Raw genomic sequence first — 24233 nt, 5'->3', positions numbered from 1 at the left:
AACTAGAAGAACCCACAATGAAGAATACACAACTATGTACCGGGGGGCTTTGGGGAGAAAAAGGAAAAAATAAAATCTTTAAAAAAAAAAAAAAAAAAAAAGAAGCTTAACCCTTATCTTTTTAGAGGTAAGTAAAGTGAGGTTTAGAGTAGGTATCTCCTCATCCTCAACCTCACACATTCATAATATTTCAGTCTCATATAGTTACTACATTCAGATCACAATCACAATCTTCCATCGAGATTTTAACTTGCCTAAGTTGCAAACACACAAAAACACACCAAATCTCTCACATGATCTCCCACTCAATCACACTCAGTTAAACCTCACATATCAACTTCAAAGTCATAACGTTATAATCACCTGCTCTTTCACTGTCATACAGTTCATCCGGAGACTTGGGTACAGTCACAAACCACTGTCACATACTGCACCTGTTTCACTCAACGCCCTCTTCCAGGGACAGTAGTCTCAGGTGCAAACCACCTCACACAGGTGACCAAGACTCACACACACAAACACGACCACTTGTTCTCACAGATACATTTGCTCCCATCGTACTTAGAGGTGCAGTTCCTGGCCTCTCAACGAGGTTAAAAATCTTTCCCATAGACTTGTCCCTTCTGGCAGATAATCTGGACTAGCTTCCACCCCTCTCAGTCAATACTGGTCTCTCTCTCCCCGACACAGGCACACAATGTCACCGCACACCTCTCCCGAGCACACGTGTAAGGCTCAGGACCAGCTGGCCCTTCCCCAGGGATCTGTGATTCATCCACCTGGGCCCCTCCCGGTCCCGAAAGACCAGCTGCCCCCCTTCTCCCATGGAACTTACGGACACACGCCACAGCTAAACCCGTCGGCCAGTCACAGGCAGCCCCAGCGCAGTCTCCCACTGGAGGTTTCAAGGTCGCCGCCGCGTGGCGCCGCCGGCAAGCACGCGTCCTCAGCCCCCCGGCCTCACGGGCTCGTCACGTCACACCACGTCACAGTCACCGAGGCGGCCGAGCCCACCGCCTGAACCCGCCCGGCCATACCGCGCATCCGCTATCCCTAACGGTCTCAAACCCGTTTAACATACGGATTTCCTCACGCTTGCCCACCTGCACAGTCGGTGACACACATCCTCTCCCTCTCGAGCAGACTCACCCTCGGCCACACTTAGAAAACACGTGTGGACTTAGAAAACAAATCTAGGGCAACCGCGCGCCCTGAGCCGGATCCTTCCGCAGCAGACAACTCCGAGCCAGCGCACGCGCGCGTCCCCTTTGAGGTGCTGGGACAGCCATTGTGCCAAGCCTGAAATCTGTCCTCAGAGAGATCCGAGGTCCCCAGGTGAGACGGAAAACCAGGACCTAAGCCGCGGAGACGGGGAGGTCGCGGCGTCACCCAGACCGGAGTGAAACTGCTGAGGTGCAGTCCGAAGAGCGGCAGAGGACCTACGTCGCTCGCTCCCGCCTCCTTCCCCTGGACTACGTTTCCCAGAGGCCGCAGCTGTGCACCTACTTCCGGTGGGGCCGGCGGCGGAGTGGTCTGCAGAGGCAGGTGCTACCCTGGTCCTGTCTCGTAGGCAGGGCTCGGCCTGCAGCCTCACCTGGAGTCGAATCAGGACTCAGCCCAGAGCCCTTCCTGGGGATGCTGAAGGTGAGGAATCCGGGAGCCCCAGGGCCGGGCAGGAGGAGTGTGGACTATTAGGCCTCTAAGTGCGGGGGCAGCCCGGGGGAGGTGGACTGAGTTGCTGTGAGTGCGTGAGAAACTCGAGTTTGTGTCCGCACTAAGTGTTCGTGTGTTTGTTGTGACAGCGCCTGGATTCGTGATCGTGCTTTTGTGACTATAATTGTGTGCGTGACCGTTTGTGTGAATGGAGTTCGTATGTGATTGTGACCACGACTGCGGGTGGTTATTTGTGTAAGCCCCATTTACTTACATAAAAGAAAAGCGCATTTACACAAACGTTACCCCCAGGCTCACGCAATCAGGCAGTTAGGGAGACATTCCAGTAGCACCTGTAGATTCATACACACGACACAAAGCCAAAATCTCAAAATCCATCCCATGTGTATCATCATCTCACAGCCCCAGACAAAGCCACATATACGGTAAAAAAACTACCCACTTAGTACTCATCCCCAATAGTTACCCGAAGATCTTACACATATCACCAGGAATCATAGAAACATTGTTACCGTGGTCACAGACAACGTCTGCTCGACACCACACTCAAGGTCACACAAAGTTTGAGCTCCTAGAAAGGCCTCGTGTCTCATAATTCTCTAAGTCACTACTTCTGCCGTTCCTCTTAGAAACGCCTAGAACAGGAGTAAAGAATGGCACTGTTGCACATTCAAAAACAGTGTCTAAAATGATCAGGTGCTGCTTATCTGAAATGTTCATATTAAGTTTTAACATTCCTTTGTTACATTATTTAAAGTAGAAGTTATCTATAGTTCTCAACCACTCTGAACATTTTACTGCAAATGCTTTCACCCTCTTTAACATGCATATATATGCTTATGTACATAGGAATTTTTTCCCCAAAGATTAGACTACAATACAAATTGTTTTGTAATTTTTATTAGAAGATATTTAGATCTTTTTGTCTGTGTTCAGGGATTAAACTGCCAAAGATTTTCCAGGATGCTTCCAGGTCTGATTCTTTAATTCTCACTGGTACTTCAAACTAAAAACTCACTATTTATTTTGCTCCGGAAATTTTTGTTCTATTTATTTCTTCTTTTCCTTCTTTGTTGTTTTAGTCTCTATTTTTTAAATTCCTGTTACAGGTATATTAGGTATTTTGGGTCATTTCCTGTTTCCCTGATATTTTCATAATATCCATTTCCTTTTCTTTTTCCTCCTAATTCTGTGAGGATCTGGTCAGGATAGGTCTGAGCAGGTCACTTGGGTCCATTTCATCGTAGTGTGGGGACCCTGGTCTGCCTCTCTAAATCCCTCCTGCTAAAGAGCTTGGGCCCGGTCTTCCCTGAATCCATCCTGCTGTAGCTGGGTTCCCTCCTTGTTTGGAGTAAAGTTGGGATTTGTCCAACTTCTCTCTGATTTATTACATATGTGTGTATAGGGACCAGGAATAGGAGACATGAAGGGGCAAGAAAACTGCCAGTCTAAATTAGCACTTTGGGAACTCAGAGACAAAACCATCTTATGTTTTTTTTTTTAAACTGCTCTCATCCAGCAACACTTTCTTTGGACTCTGATTTTCTTCTAAAGTGGAACCAAGAAGAGAACTAATAAATACATTGAATTCTAAAAAAAGCCATGGACCATGTAAGTTGGTATTTTCTTGTTCCTAACTGAAGTATTCTTTTTTTCTGTAGTTCATATGAATATTTGCATTTTTTATCCTGATGTTGTTACCTAACTGGATCTTCTACAATAACTTACTAGTGAGTGAGTAAGTGATGGTGCCAGAAATTCAGGTTTTTCCTTGTTTTGCTCCTTTCTTTTCTAACCACCGTTCATCTACTTAGTCAATTAATCATTCCTCATTTCTCATATGCTGTCTTCTGCCAGGCACAAGGAGAGAACAGAAATACTTCTTTTGAGGGAAATATTAATGTTTCTCTTGTCAGAACTTTGGTTTGAAATATTAACATATTTATTGAGTACCTACTATGTGATAGGCACTCTTCTGGGTAACTAGGAATAAATCAGTGGGGAAAAAAAATCAGACACATACAAATCATCCCTAGTGGAACTTAACTTGTAGAGAGAGAGTCACAAAATAACTAACTTATATAGTGCAAGACTTAAGACACACTGATATATATATACTTACATAGATAGATATATGTATACTTATGAACACAAAATAATTATATGATAAAACTAAGACCAAAGAGCAAATATATGTCTTATCAATAAATGTATATAAGCTTTAGCTCACCTATTAAAAGAAAAAGGCTTTCAGATTGAGTCATAAAGAAAAACTTAACTCTCTACATCCGACATTTACGTGATTCAGAAAGGATAATAAAAAAATGGACAAATTACATCAGGTAAATGGAAACTAAAAGAAAACAGACTAAAATTCAGGCTCTGTCACACCATTAAACATGGCAAAGAAGGGCACTATATAATTCTAAGGTGTAAATTTCAAAATGAAGATGTAATAGTTATGAATACACTTGCATCAAATATTATAGCAGCAACCTTCCTAAAGCAAATAGAAGAGCAGATAGAAGAAGAAATTGACACTTGCCAGCAGTAGGGGACATTAATTTACTCTCTCAGTCAAAGTCAAGCCAAGTGGACAAAATTTAGTAAGGATATAGAAGTACTAAATAATATACTCCATGAAATGTACCTTATTGATAATATAGAAAATTCTGTATCCTAATAATAGTGACTGTGCATTCTTGTCAAGTGTCCATGAATCATTTGGAAAAAAATGACAAAATATTAAGCCACAGTAAAGTCTAAAAAGTAGAAATGATAAACAGTATCCTCTGAACACGGTGAAATACAACTAGAATTTAATAACAAAATCAGAAAAAATAAAGTTACTCTTGCCAACAATTTATAAAATCTGTTTTAATAACTCCTAGATCAAAGAAGAAATAGAATCTAAAAGTAAAGAATTTCTAGTAATCAGTGATAGCAATACATATTGGAAGCCATGGGATTTAGTGAAAGCAAGACTCTAAAGGAAAGTTATAGCTTTAAATTCTTCCAACAAAAAATAATGAAAATATATGTTAGGAAATATGGAAGGGATTTACAAAGATAAAAATTATAGGCTTTAGAGAATAGGAAATAATTATAACTAATAAGATAAATCTATAAGATAAATCACTAACCCTTGAATCAGGAAAGAAATGGGAGAAAGCACAAATATACCATTTTCAATTGCTCTCTCTTTTTGAGATCTGAATTTCTGTTTGTTGTCATTTCTCTTTAGCCTGAAGATATTCCCTTAGCATTCCCTATAGTTTATATCATCTAGTGACAAAGCTTCTCAGCTGTCTTTATGTGAAAATGTCTTTATCCTACCTTAATTTAGAAAATAAATCTGAAAACGGGCTTTCTTCCTCTATTTTATGGAAGAGTTTTTTGTAGAATTAGTATAATTTCTTCCTTTATTGTCTGATAGAATTCACCAGTAAAGGCATCTGTGGTAGGCAATAATGACCCCCCAAAGATGTCTACATGCTAATCCTGGAACCTGTGAATATGTTACCTTACATGGCAAAAGAGACTTCACAAATGTGGTTAAGAGTTTTGAGGTAGGGAGATTATCTTGGATTATCTGAAGAGCCAGTGTCAGAGGGAGATGTGAGGATGGAATACGCATACTTCTGTTAGAGAAATGCAACCTTACTGGCTTTGAAGATGGAAGAAGGGGGCCACAAGCCAGGGAATATAAGTGGCCTCTGGAAGGTAGAAAAGGCAAGGAAATGGACTCTCCCAGGAAATGCCAGAAAGGCGCGCGCCTTGATATAGTCCACTGAAACCCTTGTTGCACCTCTAACTTATAGAACCGTAAAGTAATAAATTTGTTGTTTTAAGCTACAACATTTGTAGTGATTTGTTGCAGCAGCAGTAGAAAACTAGTCTACCATCTGAGTTTGGAGTTTTCTTCATGGGGATATTTTAATTTCTTTAATAGATATAGGGTTTTGGGGATTTTTATTTCTTCTTGAATCAGTTTAGTAATTTGTCTTTCAAGGAATTAGTTTACTTCAACTTAGATGTCAAATTTATTGGCATAAAGTTCATAATATTCCTTTATTATCCTTAAAATGCCTGTCATATAATGTAGTGAGGTACTCTTTTTAATTCCTGATATTGATAATTTGTCTTTTTTTCTTGATCAGTACACTAACACTTTATCAATTTTATTGATCTTCTCAAAGAACTAACTTTTAGTTTTACTGATTTTTCTTTCTAGTTTGCCCTTGCTATTTCATTGATTACTGACCTTATTTATTCTTTCCTTCTGCATACTTTGGGTTAATTTTCCCTTCTCTTTCCAGCTTAAAATTCCCTTTCCTCTTTTCCCCATAGGTTATTTAGAAGAGTGTTCTTTAACTTCCGAATATTTGGGGACTTTATCAGATTTTTCTGATAATTCATTTTTAACTTATTTCTTTTGTGGTTAGAAAACATATTGTGTAATTTCAATTCTTCTAAATTTATTGCGACTTGTTTTATGGCCCAAAATGTGGACTATCTTGGTGAATATTCCATGTGCACTTGAAAAAAAAGTTGGTATTATACTGTTTTTGGGTAGACTTTTTATCAGTTAGGTCAAGTTGTTTGTAGTGATGATACACTATTCTGTGTCTTCACTGATTTTTTATCACTTGGCGTATGAATTACTGAGAGAGAACTGTTGAAACATTGTGAATTCGTCTGTTACAGTTCTGTCAGTTTTTGCTTTATGTATTTTGAAGCTCTGTTATTAGGTACATGCATATTTAGGATTGCTGTCTTCTTGATGATTTGACCCCTTTATCATGAAATATTCCTTTTGGTGATATTATTTTTCTTGAATTCTACTCTCTTCATTAGTGTAACTGCTTCAGCTTCCTTTTACTGTTGTTTCATGGCATATCTTTTTTTTCATCCTGTTATTTTAACCTGCTTTAACTATATCTCAAGTAAGACCATATAGTTTGATTCTACTTTTTTATCCAGTCAGACACTCTCTGCCTTCAAGTATCTAGACCAGGGGCTGGCAAACTATAGCATGCCAGCCACAGCCAGTCCACAGCCTGTTTCTGTATCGCCCTCAAGCTAAAAATGGTTTGGCATTTCTGAAGGGTTATAAATAGATAAACCAACAGAAAAATATGTGATAGGGACTGTATGTGACTCACAGAGCCTAAAATATTTATTGTCTGACTCTTCAGAAAAAGTTTGCTGACCTCTAGATTGACTTTAAATTGAATGTAATTATTAGGTTTTAATCGATCATCTTGTCATCCCTTCTTTCTTCCTTTTTTTTCTATTTTCCTGCTTTCTCTTAGATTAGTCTTGTATTTTTTAGTATTTCATTTATCTCCATCATAGCATTATTAGCTGTACTGTTTTTACTGTTTTAGGGCTTGTTCTAAAGTATCCAGTGTGCCTTTAAAGAAACAATCTTACTAGAGTCTTCCAGTAATTTTATACAATTTCACATATAACGCAGAAATCTTACAGCTGAATACTTCTATTTCCCGCTCCCATCTTCTTTGCTATTATTGTTGTATATTGTATTTATAAATATGTTTAAACCACACATGCTTTTTCTCCTTTACATAGTCAGTTATCTTTTAAATAAATCATGAAATGAAAATAATATCTTTATTTACATCCAAATTTACCATTTCTGGCACTCTTCATTCCCTGTGGATGGAAATGTTTACCTAGTATCAATTTTTTTTCCACCCAAAGAACTTCCTTTAACATTTTTTGTAGGACATAGCTTCTGGTGAAGAATCCTCTCAGCTATTTTTTTGGTCTCAAAAACAAACCAAAATACCCCAAACTTTATTTCACTTTCATTTTAAAGGATTTTAGTTGGCTATAGAATTATAGGTTGACAGCTTTTTTTCAGCATTTTATAGATAGTGTTTTGTTGTCTTCTTGCCCCCATTGTTATTAATGAGAATTAATCTTTGATTTGTATTGTTGTTCCCCTCTGTGTGATGTATCTTTTTTGGGGGAGAAGGTCTGGCTGCTTTTAAGATTTTTTTCCTTATCCTTGGTGTTCAGAAGTTTTATTATAATGAGCATAGGTGTAGTTTCTTTGTATTTATGTAACTTGGGTCATAGGTCATTATGGCTCTGTTCACTTCTTTTTTGAATCTTTTTTCTCTGGGCTTCAGTGGGTGATTCCTAGAGACCTGTCCTGAAGTTTAGTGATCTTTTCTTTTACTGTGTTTAATCTGCTATAGATCCCATCAAACTAATTTTTTATTTCAGATAGTTCATTTATCAATTTCAGGATTTGCCTTTGGTTCTTTTTTAAAATACCTAAATTTCACAAGTCTTTGTCTGCTAATTTCAGCGTCTGAATCATTTGTGGATATTTTATATTAAGTGATTTCTTTTCTTTTCTTTTCTTTACTTTTTGCTGAGGAAGATTCACCCTGAGCTAACATGTGGCCACTGACAGATGAGTGGTGTAGGTCTGCACCCAGGAACCGAACCCGTGCTGCCAAAGCAGAGCACACCAAACTTAACCACTAAGCAACCAGGGCTGGCCCAAGTGATTTTTGCTTGAGTATGGGTCACATTTCCTTTTTTTCATTTCTAGTAATCTTTACTAGTAATCATTTCTATTAATCTTTTATTATATACTAAACATTGTATATTGTTGACTCTGGATTCTGTTAATCTCTTCTGAAGAAAAGAAATTAGCTTTATCAGATAATTACTTATAATTATACATAATGTAAAGCATAATACTTAAAGCATTATGGCACTGGAGCATAAATAGATCAAGGGAACAGAATAGAACATCCAGAAATACGGTAATTTAACCTGTGATAAAAGTGACATTTCAAATCAGTAAGCTAAAGATAGGGATTTTTTTTAACTGAGATATAATTGACACATAACATTATGTTAGTTTCAGGTATGCAACATAATGCTTTAATATACATATTGTCACTTATGAAGTGATCACCACAGTAAGTCTAGTTAACATCCATCACCACACATACTTAAAATTATTTTTTCTTGTGATGAGAACTTTTAAGATCTACTCTTTTAGCAACTTTCGAATATACTGTACAGTATTAATAACTATAGTCACCATGCTGTACATTGTATCCTCAGGGCTTATTAATTTTATAGCTGGAAGTTTATACTTTTTGACCACCTTCATCCATTTCACCCACCCACCTCCTCCCAGTTCTGGCAACCACCAATCTATTCTCTGTATCTATAAGTTTGACTTTTTGTTTTCTGTTTTTAGATTCCCCATATAAGTGAGATCATATGGTATTTGTCTTTTTCTTTCTGAATTATTTCACCTAGCATAGTGGCCTCAAGGTCCATCCATGTTGTTGCAAATGGCAGGATTATACTTAGCTTGTTTCCACGTCTTGGCTGTTGTAAATAATGCTGCAGTGAACATGGAGTGCAGATATCTTTTGAGTTATTGTTTTCATTTTCTTCAGATAAATACTCAGAAGTGGAACTGCTGGATCACATGGTAGTTCTATTTTTAATTTTTTGAAAAACCTCTATTCTGTTTTCCATAGTGGCTGGACCAATTTACATTCCCACCAATGGTGCACAGGGGTTCCCTTTTCTCCACATCCTTACCAACACTTGTTATGTCTTGTCTTTTTGATAACAGCTGTTCTAACAGGCGTGAGGTGATATCTCACTGTGGTTTTGGTTTCCATTTCCCTGGTGATTAGTGACGTTGAGCACCTTTTCGTGTACCTGTGGGTCATCTGTATGGCTTCTTTGGAAAAATGTCTATTTGATTCTCTATCCATTTTTTAATCAGATTTTTTTTTTTCCTATTGAGTTGTATGAGTTACATATTTTGGATGTTAGCTCCTTATCAGATACATGTTTTGCAAATTTTTCTCCCATTCTGTAGGTTGCCTTTTCATTTTCTTGGTGGTTTCCTTTGCTGTGAAAAATCTTTTTAGTTTGATGTAGTCCCACTTATTTATTTTTGCTCTTGGTGTCAAATTCAAAAAGATCATCATTGGGAGCCGGCCTGGTGGTGTAGTGGTTGAGTTCGTGTGCTCCACTTCGGTGGCCCAGGTTCAGTTCCTGGGGGCAGACCTACACATGCTCATCAAGCCATGCTGTGGCAGCATCCCACATACAAAATAGAGGAAGACTGACACAGATGTTAGCTCAGCGACAGTCTTCCTCCAGCAAAAAGAGGATTGGCAACAGATGTTAGCTCAGGGCCAGTCTTCCTCACACACGCAAAAAAATGATCACCAAGACAAATGTCAAGGAGCTTACTACCTATATTTTCTTCTAGGAGTTTTGTGGCTTCAGGTTTTATTTTCAAGTCTTTAATCCATTTTGAGTTGATTTTTGTGTATGATGTAAGACAGTGGTGAAGTTTCATTCTTTGGCATGTGGCTGTCCAGTTTTCCCAATACCATTTATTGAAGAGATTGTCCTTTCTCATTGTATATTCTTGGCTCCTTTGTTGTAAATTAGTTGACCATATATGTGTGGGTTTATTTCTGGGCCCTCTAGAGGGAGAGTTCACATTGGGAGTGATTGTAAAGTTGGGTGATTAGCTGAACACAGAATTTAAGGGGAGAAGAGGTATGAGAGTGGTGAGTGACAGCATAAAGGTGACCAGAGAGAAGGATTACTCGATATTTTGCAGATGTTGCAGTTACTACTAATGATGAGGTCTAGAGTAGTGACATAAGAAGTGAGTGAACTATGGTGGAAGACAAGATCATTGAAGTAGAGAGGAAGTCAGGGAACTGGGAGGCCAGGATACTAGAAGGAATAGGTATGTGGATATTTGAATCACTGAGAATTAAGGTAGCAGTAGTGTTGGAGATAGGGACACTGAGCCAGGAGCTAAAATTCCTGAGGGGCAGAAATCTGGATGTCAACAAATCACTGCAACAGGGAGAGAGAATGCATAGTATAGTCTGATGCAGTGATGACATTAGATTTTAGAGACTGAGGGACAGTTGTCTGATACAAGCAAAGGGGCAGGGAGGACAGTGGTATGAAGATTGTAGGAGGAAAAACAGCCACACACCTGAGATGTCCTCCCAGGAAATGGTGTCCTCAGGGGAAAATGATTAATCAGTTACACATGGGAAACTTTGAACTTCTCCACAATTTTGAGTTTTTCAATTAGACATTATGAGAATTGGTGTAGGTTGATCTCATGGGTGGAGAGACTTTTTGCTTTGTGAGGCATTAGGATTTGGTGGAGATATGATTGGTGCTTCCATATAGAAAGATTGAAGGTCTTTCCAGGAAATAAATGAGCACCAGTTACAAAACCAAATTTTATATTGAACTGGATATGCTAGTCTTAGGTCACGTCTGTGTGAGTCTGGATCATTCTACATCAGTATTCTCTAACTTAGGAACACGGAAAGTGTACAAGGAAGAGTGCTGGCTGATAACAGGTAAGCTCTCCCAGGTGTAATTGCAAAAAGTGGAATGATATATGCCTTAGAAAAGACCTGAGAGATTTTGTCCACCGTACAAGTCCAAGTTTATGAGATCTTTATTTATAAGATCAAATGTTATGCTACCAATTAAGGAAAAAAGATGTTAAGCTACTATTTTTGCTACATCACCACCCCAAAACTTAGTAGATTAAAATAACAATAATCATAGTTTGGCTCTCAAATCTGCAGTCTGAACAGGACTGAGTAGGGATGGCTCACTGCTGTTCTGACATGGGATCAGCTGTGATGGCCTGACTGGGAGCTGGATGATCCACTTTCAAGCTGGCTCCCTCACCTGCTTGCAAGTTGTTGCTGCATGTGAGCTAGGAGCTCAGTCAGGGCTGCGGTTTGGGGGCTGTCCTTCCTTTTCACATGAGCTATTCCATGGGCTGCTTGGGCTTCCTAGGAACATGGTGACTGGGCTTCAAGAACAAGCGTCCCAAGAGAGTAAGACAGAAGTATGAGACATTTTTGTAATCTAGCGTCACAAGTCACATAGTCACTTCTGCTATACTCTACAAGTTCAGTAAGTCACAAGTGTTCTCCCAGGTTCAGGTTCGAGGGCAGAGGACATCGACCCCACACCAATGGTGGGTGGGTAGGGGGCAGGACAAGATTACATTGAAGAAGAGCATATGGGGTGGGAGATGTTGCTCTGTCTGTTTTTGGAAAATACAATCTGCACCAGATGTTTACGTAAGAATTTGCATGAAAAGTAAAAATGGTTTTGACATGATAGTCATAATGATGAAAAAAAAATCTTCAAGTCCTTTTTCTCAATATGGATATTTTTGTAAGATATTCTGGAAAGATTCAAATTTTCCAACTATTTAACTTAGTTGGAAATCTCTGCTTATTTTCTTAATTTCTAGATGACTGATAAACAGAAGTTTTCCACTCTGTGCAAGAGGATGTGTCTTAATTGTTTAAGAGCACGTAGGCACTCTGCTTCAGTCTCCTTAAGTTCCTCTTTCGCCCGTGTCACCCAGCCTTAGTGTATAACACTCACTATCCCGTGCTTTCCTGCACTGCCTCCTTTAGCACCTCTTCTTCCTTTTGTAAAATGTTTCTTATAATTTCAAAAACATGACTGCGATTTGCCATTTCAGGGGTTGGTGATGTTCCAAGATGTGGCTATAGATGTGTCTCAGGAGGAGTGGGAGTGCCTGAACCCCGCACAGAGGAATTTGTACAAAGACGTGATGTTGGAGAACTACAGCAACTTGGTTTCACTGGGTAAAGTTAGCTGCCTCTAATAATTCAGAAGCTGTTTCTTGGAATTTCTGCTTTCTCCCCTATAGATTTTAGGGCTACCTTTCAAATAACTAGATGAATTTTCTCTTTGTGTAGAAATGAGCACAGCTAAATGGATGTGCACCTTCATTTTCCTCATCCTCACACCTTCCTCTGGTCCTTTCTTATAACTGACTTTCTTCCAGATGATTCAGGAGCAGAATTGGAATTCTGTACCATTAAAGCACGATGTGGTCAAAGAAACCAGGCTTTCTCTTTTGTTTCACTGCCCCTAAAGCTGCAGGTGTACTAGCCTAGTTAAAACTAATCATATGGGTCCTGGATGTGAACCTCTTTAGTTTTCCCAATTAATGTCATGATGGGCTGGATGAAGAAGTGTCACTAGTTACAGCTCAAATGAACACTTCCATTTCCTACAACAAATGTACTCTCTTTTAAACAGTTTGCATTTGAAAGTTACATTCTAAGAACTTTGTGACTTGGAAAATATTTAACATTGAAAAATATCTGAGAATAAGTATCTCAGGAAGTTTCTTTTTTCCTCATAGCAAAATAAAGAGAGAAAGCTTAAATAAATTTAAATAACATTTCTTACCTATTCGTTTGCTTTGTTTCTTATGATTCTGAGTTTACCTGATATGAATATTTCATCCTTTCTCCTTTCTTCTGTAGACCTTATCAAGTACCATTTTGACCTATAGTTTATTTTTTAAAATCAATTTTAAATCACAGTATTGGGGTATTTCCATTTCCACCTGATCTCCATTTCTTTTCTTATAACCAGGACTTTCTGTTTGTAAGCCAGCTGTGATCTCCTCCTTGGAGCAAGGGAAGGAGCCCTGGATGGTTGTGAGGGAAGTGACAGGAGGACGGTGCCCAGGTGAGTGAGCATTGATCAGGAAGCAGGAAGCTGTTCAAGGAGTAGGCCAGCTGCTCAGAATGTTGGGCTGGTAAGGTTATTTTAGACGGATTAGGAGGGAAAACCTGATTTTAAAACTTAATTACAAAGCTGTAGTAATCAAACAGTGTGGTACTGGCATACAGAGAGACATATAGATCAGTGAGATAGACTAGAGAGCCCAGAAATAAACTCAGATATATCACCAAATGATTTTAGACAAGAGTGCCAAGACCATTCAATGGGGGAAACAACTATCTTTAATAAACACTGTTGAGAAAACTGGATATCCACATGCAAAGGAATAAAGTTGGATCCTTACCTTATGCTATACATAAAAATTAACTCAAAATGGATCAAGAACTAAATGTAAGACTCAAAACTATAAAACACCTAGAAGAAAATGGAAAGCTTCATGACGTTGGATTTGGCACTGATTTCTAGGATATGACACCAAGACACAGGTAACCAGAGCAAAATAGACAAATGAGAGTACCTCACATTTAAGAACTTCTGGGGGCTGGCCCCATGGCCGAGTGGTTAAGTTCACACACTCCACTTTGGCGGCCCGGGGTTTCACTGGTTTGGATCCTGGGTGTGGACATGGCACCACTCATCAGGCCATGCTGAGGCAGCATCCCATATAACACCACCAGAGGCACTCACAACTAGAATATACAACTATGTACTGGGGGTCTTTGGGGAGAAGAAGAAGGAAAGGAAAAAAAAGATTGGCAACAGATGTTAGCTCAGGTGCCAATCTTTAAAAAAAATTAAACACTTCTGTTCATCAAAGGATGCAATCAACAGAATGTTTAATTTTTCTTTTCTTTCTCTCGCTCGCTCTCTCTCTCTCTTTTTTTTGGTGAGGAAGATTGGCCCTGAACTAATATCTGTTGCCAATCTTCCTCTTTTTACTTGAGGAAGATTGTCACTGAGCTAACATCTGTGCCAGTCTTCCTCTGTTTTGTATGTGGGACACCACCACAGCATGGCTTGATGAGCAGTGTGTAGGTTTGTGCCCAGGATCTGAACCCGGGAACCCTGGGTATCCAAAGTGGAACATACAAATTTAACCACTACACCACCGGGCCAGCCCTCTTATCTTTTTAAAAAAAAATCATGCAAGTTTTGCTTTGCTAGGTGATGGGAATACATTTTTTTAAAGTGTTATAAAGACATTTTCAATGGATCAAGAACATGTGAATAGATGTTCTAATGGAATACTTATGAAAACTAAGATTGATTGGAAATTGGGAAAGTCAAAGAAAATTACTACATTGAGGAGGTAGAGATGGCAGAGGGATGATTCAGAAGGAAGGAGTTCATCTAGGAAGATGTAGGGTCCTGGAGGCCAAGAGCAGGTTCATTCTACAGTTTAGAGGTCTTTGATGACGTCTGTGACTCGTTGTAGTACTCCAGAACTGTGAGAGAGTATATTTCTATTGTTTTAAGCCAGCAGTTTGTGGTACTTTGTTATGGCAGTGCTAAGAAATGAATACAGAGTCATGGAAAACTGATACATACTCTCCTAAGTGTTTTGTTTTCATTTAAAGATGTCATTCCTTTATCAATTTTTGATGCCTGGCCAGGCCTTTCCTTTTGCATAGGTGTGATGATTTCTTTTTTAAAACTTTTATTTTGAAATAATTTTAGATTCAGAGGAGATTGCAAAGAAATGAACAGGGACGTCCCATGTGCCCTTCCTCTGGCCTCCCACAATGTTAACATCTTACACACTACAATACAATATCATACTGAGAAACTGACATTGGTACAATCCATAGAAACTTATTCAGAATTCACTAGTTATACATGCACTCAGTTGTGTATGTGTCTGTGTGTGTGTATAGCTCTGTGCAGTTTTATCACATAGAGATTTGTATCACCACTGCAGTAGTCAAAATGCTAGACAGTACCATCACCACGTGACTCCCTCGTGTTACCTCTTTATAGCTACACCCATCCTCCCTTATTCTTAGCCCTTGGCAGCCACTAATCTGTTCTACATCTATATTATTATGTTATTTCATGAATGTTACACAAATGGAATCCTGCAGAATGTGTCCTTTTGAGATTGACTTTTTTTCTCTGTCTCATGTTTATATATAGTACATGAATGTAATGAACACACACACGTATATATGAACATAAACATACACATATATATATATATGTTCCTTACATTCATGTAAAAGTTTGTGTGTGTAAATAAGTCTGGGATAAAGCTCAAGCATGTAATTGCTGGGTGGTATGGTAAGCTGCCACACTGTTTTCCACAATGGTTGTACCATTTTACATTCCCATCAGCAATGTGTGAGTGGTCCCAAGTTGCACTGAATCCTAGCCAGCATTTCATGTTATATCTGTTTCTCATTTTAGCCATACTATAGGCGGATAGTGATATTTCATTGTGGTTTTAATTTGAATTTCCTTAATGGAAAATTATGTTGAACATCTTTTCATGTGTTTATTTGCCATCTGTATATCCTCTTCACTGAAATGTCTATTCATATCTTTTGCCCATTTTCAAATCTGATTGGTTTTTTACTGTTGAATTTTCAGAGTTCTTTAGGTTCTCTAGATAGATATATATATATCCCTGCATATAGAGGATATATATATGTCATTATAATCCTTTAACAATTTTTTTCTTTGAGATTTTCTCTTTCACCCATGGATTATGTAGAAATGTTATTTGGATGTGTTTGGAAATTTTCCTGTTGTCTTTCTTTTATTGATTTATAGTTTGATTCCATTATGGTCTCATGTGAAGGTTAGAGGGAGCTTTCCACAAGAGTCTTTCACTTCTGACACCAATTGCAATTTCAGGTGTTCCCAAGACCGTCTTCAGCTTTGATAATTCACTAGAAGGATTCATAGAACTCAGAGAAAGTTGTCATCCTCACAGTTACAGTTTATTACAGCAAAAGGATACAGATTATAATCAGCCAAGGGAAGAAGTACATAGGGCTGAGCCTGCGAGAGTTCTGAATGCAGAGCTTCCAGTTGTCCTCTCCCAGTGGGGTCATGGACAGTGCTGACTTTTCCCATCAACTGTGTGTGATAGTATGCATGGAGTATTGCCAAATAGGGAAGCTCACCTGAGCCTTGATATCTAGAATTTTTACTAGGGCTCCTTGTTGGCTGTCCATGTAGCTGACTTATAATTTCCAGCCCTTGAGGAGGTAGAGCTGATACCTTTAGTCTCAGTCTCTCCAGAGGAGAATTCCTGCCACATGGCTCAAAGCCTCCAACATAAATCCCATTATTAGAATGTCTGGTGGCCATGGCTCCACATAAACAAAGACACTCTTTGTAGAGATTACTTCCCTGGAGATGAAGACAAAACCCAGACCTCTCTTTAAGTAAGGTTAAATTCTTTACTATATACATTGCAGAACATACTCAATATGATTTTGATTCTTTTAAATTTAAGGTTTGCTTCATGACCCAGAACATGGTCTGTCTTGGGGAATGTTCAGTGTGTGCTTAAAAACACTGTGTATTCTGCTGTTGGGCAGCACGTTCCATAAATGTTAATTACATCCTATTGGTTGATGGTCTTGTTCAGCTCTTCTGTATCCTTGTGGATTTTCTGTGTAGTAGTTCTGTCAATTGCTGAGAGTAGGATACTTGAGTCCCCAGCTATAACTGTAATTTGTGTATTTCTTCTTTCAGCTGTATCAGTTTTTGCTTCATGTATTTTGAAGCTCTGTTGGTGGTGGTTATTAGTTTTCTTTACTCCAAAGTCTACTTTATCTGATATTAATATAGCTATTTCTACTTTCTTTTGAGTAATGTTTACATGATGTATATTTTTCCATCCTTTTACTTTCAACTTCACTGTATCATTATGTTTGAAAGGAGTTTCTTGTAGTCACCATGGTTTTTGTCCATTTTGCCAATTTGTCTTTTAATTGGTGATTTAGACCATCTGCATTTAAAGTAATTATTGATATGTTAGGGCTTAAGTCTGCCTTTTTGTTGTTTTCTACTGGTTCCTTCTATTTCCTGTTCTTCTGTTTCTTTTTTTTTTTTTCCTACCTATGAATTACTCAAATATTTTTAGAGTTCCATTTTTATGTATTTATAATGTTTTTAATATATTGCTTTGGGGTTTTTTTTTTTGTTGTTTTTAGTGTCTGTTCTAGGTATTACCATATGTATACATACTTAATCATAATCTGCTGGTGTTGACATTTTACCACTTCAAGTGAAGTGCAGAAACCTTACATCCATTAGGTCTCTTTACCCTGCCCAATTTTAGTATAATTGTTTTAAGTATTTCTTCTACAGACATTGATCACCACATGAGATAGTGTTATAATTTTTGTTTCAATTATAAAATAGGATTAAAGAAACTCATGGGATGAAGGATAGTCTATTATGTTTACTTCTATTTCTGCCTATTCGATTGTTCTTTTCTTTTCTTTTCTTTTATTTGAGGAAGATTACCCCTGAGCTAACTACTGCCAATCTTCCTCTTTTTGCTGAGGAAGACTGGCCCTGAGCTAATATCCATGCCCATCTTCCTCTACTTTATACATGGGACGCCTGCCACAGCATGGCTTTTGCCAAGCAGTGCCGTGTCCGCACCCGGGATCCAAACCAGAGAACCCCAGGCCGCCGAGAAGTGGAACGTGCGCACTTAACTGTTGCACCACCAGGCCAGCCCTTATTGTTCTTTTCTATCTGAAGGTCTCAACCTTCTTCTATTATCATTTTCTTTGTGTTGGGGAGCTTCCTTTAGCCACTCTTTAAGGGCAAGTCTGCAAAAACAAATTCTCTTAGTTTTCCTCTGTCTGAGAATGCCTTTTGTTTCTTCTTCATTCCTTAAGGATAGTTTCACTGGGTGTGAAATTTGAGATTGACAGTTCTTTTCTTTCAGCACTTAAGAAAGTATTGTGTCACTTCCTTTTGGTCTCCATGGTTTCACATGAGAAATCCATAGTCTTTCAAATTGATGTTTCTTTCTTATCAATATATAATGTATGTTTCTCTCTATTTTTTAAGATTTTTTCTTTGTCCAGCTTTCAGAAATGTATATCTTGGTTTTGGTTTCTTTGGATTTTTCTTATTAGGAATTTACTCACTTTCTTAAATCTGTAGATATGTGTCTTGTACAAAATTTGAGAAGTTTTTAACCATTATTTCTTTGAATACTTTTTCAGTCCCACAGTTTTTCTCTTCTCTTTCTGGTAATCATATGATATGTTATTGTCCCACAGGGATTGAGGTTCTGTTCTTTTTCTTTAAGTGTGTTTTTTAAATTGTTGTTCAGATTAAGTGAATTCTGTCTTTAAGTTCACTGAATTTAGCCTCTGTCATCTCTGCTCTGCTCTTAAGATCATTCAGTGTGTCTTTTATAATGGTTATTATATTTTTCATTCCATTTAGTTCCTTTTATAACCACTATTTTTTCTGAGATATTCTGTTTTTTCATTTGTTTCAAGAGAATTTGGAATGTCAATGCCTTTTTATGAAGACTGCTTTAAAATCCTTCAGATAATTCCAACATCTGATTCATCTTGGTATTGGTATCAGTTGATTATCTTTTCTCCTTCAGACTTTGGTTTTCCTGGCTTTCGGTATGATTTTCAGTGTGTCTGGACATTTTAGTTACCATGTTCAGAGAGTCTTGATTTTATTTAAATCTTCTATTTTAGCAGGTGGTCACCCTGTTAGGCTTAGTGTATAGATCTGGCCTACTTTTGCAGGTTTTAGTTCTAATGGCAGCTTAGTTTTCAGAGCCCTTGCAATGTTATTCTGATCTTCATACCTCTGGTACTGCTGGAGCTCCTACTCAATCCCTGATGGTGTTGTCTGCAAGGACAGAAAGCTTCCACAGACACCCACTGTAGCTGGGCCACTTTCTGCAGAATGGGAGAGGCAGATATAGACACCACTGGGCATGGATTTCCTTATGCCACTGAGTGGCGAGTGGGGAGATGCAAGACTCTGCTAATGCTGCCCTTCTGAGTGGATTGATCTGTCAGCCAATGCCCTGGTTGTGAAGTGGGGGCTGGGACAGCGAGAGACTTCCTCTTGCTGCTGCTACTGGTGGATCAGGCACTGGGACTTCTTGCTGCTCCTGCAGCTGGCTGATGAAACTGTTGCTGGGGCCCAGGTTGTGCAGAGGGGCCGGGGATCCTACTAGGTCTGTAGGGCTTGCATGTTCCTGGTCATTTGGCTGAAGAGAACAGACTTATATCTTGATTTGTGTGTGTGTGTGTGTGTGTGTGTGTGTGTGTGTGTAGGCCTCTTCAGTGCCTGTTATAGGGGTATATGGGAGATAAAAAGAAATCCCACGGAACTTATCATGTGGTAATTCCTCAAGTCCAGAGAATCCTAACCAGTCTACCTTCTTCATTCCATCTTTTAAAGTTCCTTTGTTCTTGTCTGGTAGGTAATTTCTAGGATTTTTAGTTATATTTAGGGGAAGAAGCAGGGGAATGTGAGTCTACACAATCTGTGTGGTTGAGATTTTAAATCTTTTTTAAATTACCCTTAGATCAGTCAGAGAAAAACAAATACTGTATGATTTCACTCACAAGTGGAAGATAAACAAACACATAGATAAGGAGAAACAGATTGTTGGTTACCAGCGGGGAAGGGGGAGGCAGAAGGAAGAAAGGGGTAAAGGGGCACATATGTATGGTCACGGATGAAAACTAGACAATTGGTGGTGAACGTGACGCAGTCTATAGAGAAGCTGAAATATAATAATGTACACCTGAAATTTACACAATGCTATAGGCCAATATGACCTCAGTAAAATAATAAATAAAATGAACCTTAGAATATGCATTTTCTGTGATATTTGCTTTGATTTGCTTTGATTTCTCTAAAGAGGAAGATCATATAGACAATGTAAGTGCACAGCACTTCATTTTTGTTCCTCCCAAAGCCAGTCTTTTTCTTGTAGCAGTTTTTATTTTTGCTTTTTCTTAAGTAATTGCCATTATCCGGTCTTTCCAAAGAAGTAAGCTTAGTGAAACAGCTGGTTTTCACACTCATTTCATCTAGTGGTATAAACAAGGAGGGGAACAAATACAACTGACTTCTGGCAGACACGCAACTTGGCTATTAAGATCAGCTTGGAATGCGTGTAGCCCACTAGCTGGTACCACGGAGCTTTCTGCGTCTTGTCATGGTGTTTTCCAGAGAGAATGGAATGTTTCATTTAATCTGAGGTATCTTATCTGTCTGGTGAGTTGTTAAGAGCTGAGTGTTATCAGTGCCAGGAAGCTACCTGCATGCTTCTCCTTGATCCCATCCCCTGCTACATCTCCAGAGATAACCATAATCTTGAATTTTGTTATGACTATTCTGTTTTTTAATAGTTTACCACACTTGTGTATGCCCTTAAACACTATCTTATTGTGTTTTGCTTGTTTTTGAGTTTTTAAAAATGATAATGCTTATGTCTCTTCTGTGATTTGGTTATTTCGTACCACATGGTTTCTAATAATTTTCCCATACTGTTTTATGCCTGAGTTCATTTTCACAGCTGTTTAATATTCCATCCCACAATTTTCTGGCTGTTATAATTTGGATTGTTTGTAAATTTTGCTAATATATACAATGGTGCTATGACTATTCTTACACATGTCTCCCTACAAGATTTTCTTCAGGCTATTTACTAGAATTAGAATTGCCACATCATAGAACATGTACATCTTCAACGTTATATTACACTAAATTCTTTTCCTCAGTGTTGGTACTAATTTATGTTACTGCTGGCTGTGTGTGATAATTCTGGTGGTTCATCTTAACAACAGATGAAATTCGTAGACATTTTAATTTTTACCACTGTAATGAATATGAAATTGTATTTCATTATATTTTAATTTGAATTCCTTTGCTTCCTGAGTTTGAGCATTTTTGCGTATGATTATTTAACATTGGTGTTTCCTCTTCTGTGAAATGCCTATTCAGATTTTATTCCCATTTTTCTTTTAGTTTATCTCTTTTCTAGTTAGCCTTTTTGTCTTTAAGATATCCATTCTACCTTGAGGTGTTTTTCATATTTATATCCTTATTTTTTCCCATAAGCTTTACAGTTTTTCCTTTAACTTCTCTAAGTCTTTAATCCATTTAGAGTTTATCTTTATGTATTTATGGTGTATGGTAGGGATCAGAGGTAATTGTTTTTTCATATCTATAGCTAGTTGTTCTAATATCATTCATTAAATAATTTATTTTTTCTTCTCACCCTTCTGCTGTGTATCCTATGTGGGTCTGTATCTGGTCTTTGCATGGGTCAAGCCCTATGTGAATACCACACTGTCTTAATTTACAAGTCTTGATGATAATTCTTTATCATAGGTCAGAGAAGTTCTCTGACTTTGTTTTTCTTCAGGAATGTTTTGGCTATTCCATATATACACACACACACACACACATGTATATATATACATATGTATGTTTGTTTTTTTAAAGATTGGCACCTGAGCTAACAACTGTTGCCAATCTTCTTTTTTTCCCCCGCTTTTTATTTTTCTCCCCAAATCCCCTCAGTACATAGTTGCATATTTTAGTTGTGGGTCCTTCTGGTTGTGGCATGTGGGACGCCACCTCAGCATGGCCTGATGAGCAGTACCATGTCCGTGCCCAGGATCCGAACTGGTGAAACTCTGGGCTGCCAAAATGGAGCACTCGAACTTAGCCATTGGGCCACGGGGCCGGCTGCCTCTTGTAGATTCTGAGTGAGTTGATCTCATTCCAAAACTGACTCTGGTCAATTCTGATTCAGTTGATCTAGAATGTTTCCTTAATATCCATACTTGCAACAAGTTCCCAAGGTGATTCTGAGGCAGATCAAAATTTCAGAATAATTGCCTTGACTTGTTAACTAACTCCCTCACTTTTATCATGAGCTCTCATTTCTCTGTGTCCTCCTTACCATTTTTTCATTCGATTGCATTACGATATTTAAGAGCTCTCCAAACCTTTCATTTCTTATGTGAATTATTTTCAGTTATCTCTCTTTTGTACCATAGATATTTTATTTCTCTTGTAACACAAAACCAACAATTAAATTGTCTTTCTTATCTTTCAGACTTGGTGTCCAGGTGTAAGCCCAAGAAGTTATCTCCAAAAAGAATTTATGAGACAGAATCATCCCAGTGGGCAATCATGGAACAATTTAAAAGCCATAATCCTGAGAAGTACATTTTCAGAGATATTTGGGAATGCAAAATTCAGTTTGAGAGACAACAGGGACAACAGGAGGGCTATTTCAGGCAGTTTATTATCAACCGTGAACACGTGCCCATATTTAGCCAACATACTTTACTCACTCAGGAATTTTATAATAGACAGAAAATCTTTGAATGTACAGAATGTAGAAGAAACTTCAGTTACCATTTATTCTTTAGTCATCACAAAAGAACTCATTCTAAAGAAAAACTTTCTGAATGTAAGGAATGTGCAGAAACTGTTAATACATCATACCTTACTGAACAACAGAGAATTCAAAATAGTAACAAGTGCAGTGAATGTAAGGAATGCTGGAAGGCTTTTATTCATTGCTCACAATTTAAACATCTGAAAATTCATAATGGTGGAAAACGCTATGAATGTAAAGAATGTGGGAAGGCCTTTAATTATGGCTCAGAACTTATTCTCCATCAGAGAATTCACACTGGTGAGAAACCCTATGAATGTAAGGAATGTGGGAAGGCCTTTAGGCAGCGATCACAACTTACTCAACATCAGAGACTTCATACTGGTGAAAAACCCTATGAATGTAAGCAATGTGGGAAGGCTTTTATTCGTGGCTTTCAACTTACTGAACATCTGCGGCTCCATACTGGAGAGAAACCCTACGAATGTAAAGAATGTGGAAAGACCTTTAGGCATCGCTCCCACCTTACCATACATCAGAGAATTCATACTGGTGAGAAACCCTATGAATGTAGAGAATGTGGAAAGACCTTTAGCTATCACTCAAGTTTCTCTCACCATCAGAAAATTCATTCTGGCAAAAAACCTTATGAGTGTAGTGAATGTGGGAAGGCCTTTTGCGATGGCTTACAGCTTACCCTGCATCAGAGGATTCATACTGGTGAGAAACCCTATGAGTGTAAGGAGTGTGGGAAGACTTTTAGACAGTGCTCACACCTCAAAAGACATCAGAGAATTCATACTGGTGAGAAACCTCATGAATGTATGATATGTGGAAAGGCCTTTAGACTTCATTCACACCTTATTCAACATCAGAGAATTCATACCGGTGAGAAGCCCTATGAATGTAAGGAATGTGGGAAGGCCTTTAGCTATCATTCAAGCTTCTCACACCATCAGAGAATTCATTCTGGGAAGAGACCTTATGAGTGTGGGAAGGCCTTTAATCATAGCTTACAATTTAATCTACATCAGACACTTCATACTGTTGAGACGCCAGTAAGGTTTCCTCTCTTCTCCCCCCATGCTAGTCTAGCATCCTGAAATGATTTTTGGAATTACACATTTTCTTTTTTTTTTTTAAGGGAAAGCTTGGTAAAATACTGAATTTCATTAGTATTGATTTATTTCAGTAAACCTTGAAGGTCAAATTTATTTTTTCAAGTGGGAAAATGGAAAAGTTATTAAAAGATAAAAATTGCTATCTTCAATGTTGTTTCCGAGTTATTGTAGTGACCACTATTGGAAATAAATTTTATAAAATTGTTTGTTTTTGTGGAAACCAGTGAAGTGTGGCAAAAATAAAATGAAAACAATTTCTCCCCATCCCACAAATGCCTGAGATATCCAATATGTGTATGTTGCTCCTTTCTTCGTGCTCTGACGTACCTGCACATATGAAGGTTTACTGCATGTGTGTGGAAGAGGTTTTACCTCCTATAGTGACATACTTCATGGCAATTTGCCTTTGTCACTTAGTAAATAGTCATGGAGGGGCCTATTTCTTTGTATGTCTCATAGTTTTTTGTTTA

General features: G+C 38.2%; 1 protein-coding gene across 3 annotated transcripts; it reads left to right on the top strand.

The window, feature by feature from the left end:
• The first annotated feature begins 74 nt into the window (after positions 1-74).
• ZNF461 (zinc finger protein 461) lies at positions 75-24025 on the top strand. 3 transcript variants are annotated; one of them, XM_046681224.1, is made up of 6 exons: positions 75-1644; positions 3194-3285; positions 11052-11093; positions 12248-12374; positions 13177-13272; positions 22355-24025. In XM_046681224.1, exons 4-6 carry the CDS (start codon positions 12257-12259, stop codon positions 23743-23745), a joined length of 1605 nt encoding a protein of 534 aa, XP_046537180.1. In that variant the 5' UTR covers positions 75-1644; positions 3194-3285; positions 11052-11093; positions 12248-12256; the 3' UTR covers positions 23746-24025. The 3 variants fall into 3 exon arrangements, with proteins under 3 accessions (XP_046537180.1, XP_046537177.1, XP_046537179.1); XM_046681221.1 differs by lacking the exon at positions 11052-11093; XM_046681223.1 differs by lacking the exons at positions 3194-3285; positions 11052-11093.
• Positions 24026-24233: the final 208 nt, after the last annotated feature.

The sequence above is a fragment of the Equus quagga genome, chromosome 13, assembly GCF_021613505.1.
Source record: "Equus quagga isolate Etosha38 chromosome 13, UCLA_HA_Equagga_1.0, whole genome shotgun sequence".
NCBI classification, from domain to species: Eukaryota; Metazoa; Chordata; class Mammalia; order Perissodactyla; family Equidae; genus Equus; species Equus quagga.
The sequence above is the reverse complement of the archived record's forward strand: the minus strand, read 5'-3'. Positions and strand labels throughout refer to the sequence as shown.

Excerpts from the sequence above, each read along its gene's own strand:
- ZNF461 (XM_046681223.1), top strand. Across the intron at positions 12,375-13,176 it reads CAGCAACTTGGTTTCACTGG|GACTTTCTGTTTGTAAGCCA; the intron begins GTAAAGTTAGCT and ends TCTTATAACCAG. Across the intron at positions 13,273-22,354 it reads GACAGGAGGACGGTGCCCAG|ACTTGGTGTCCAGGTGTAAG; the intron begins GTGAGTGAGCAT and ends CTTATCTTTCAG.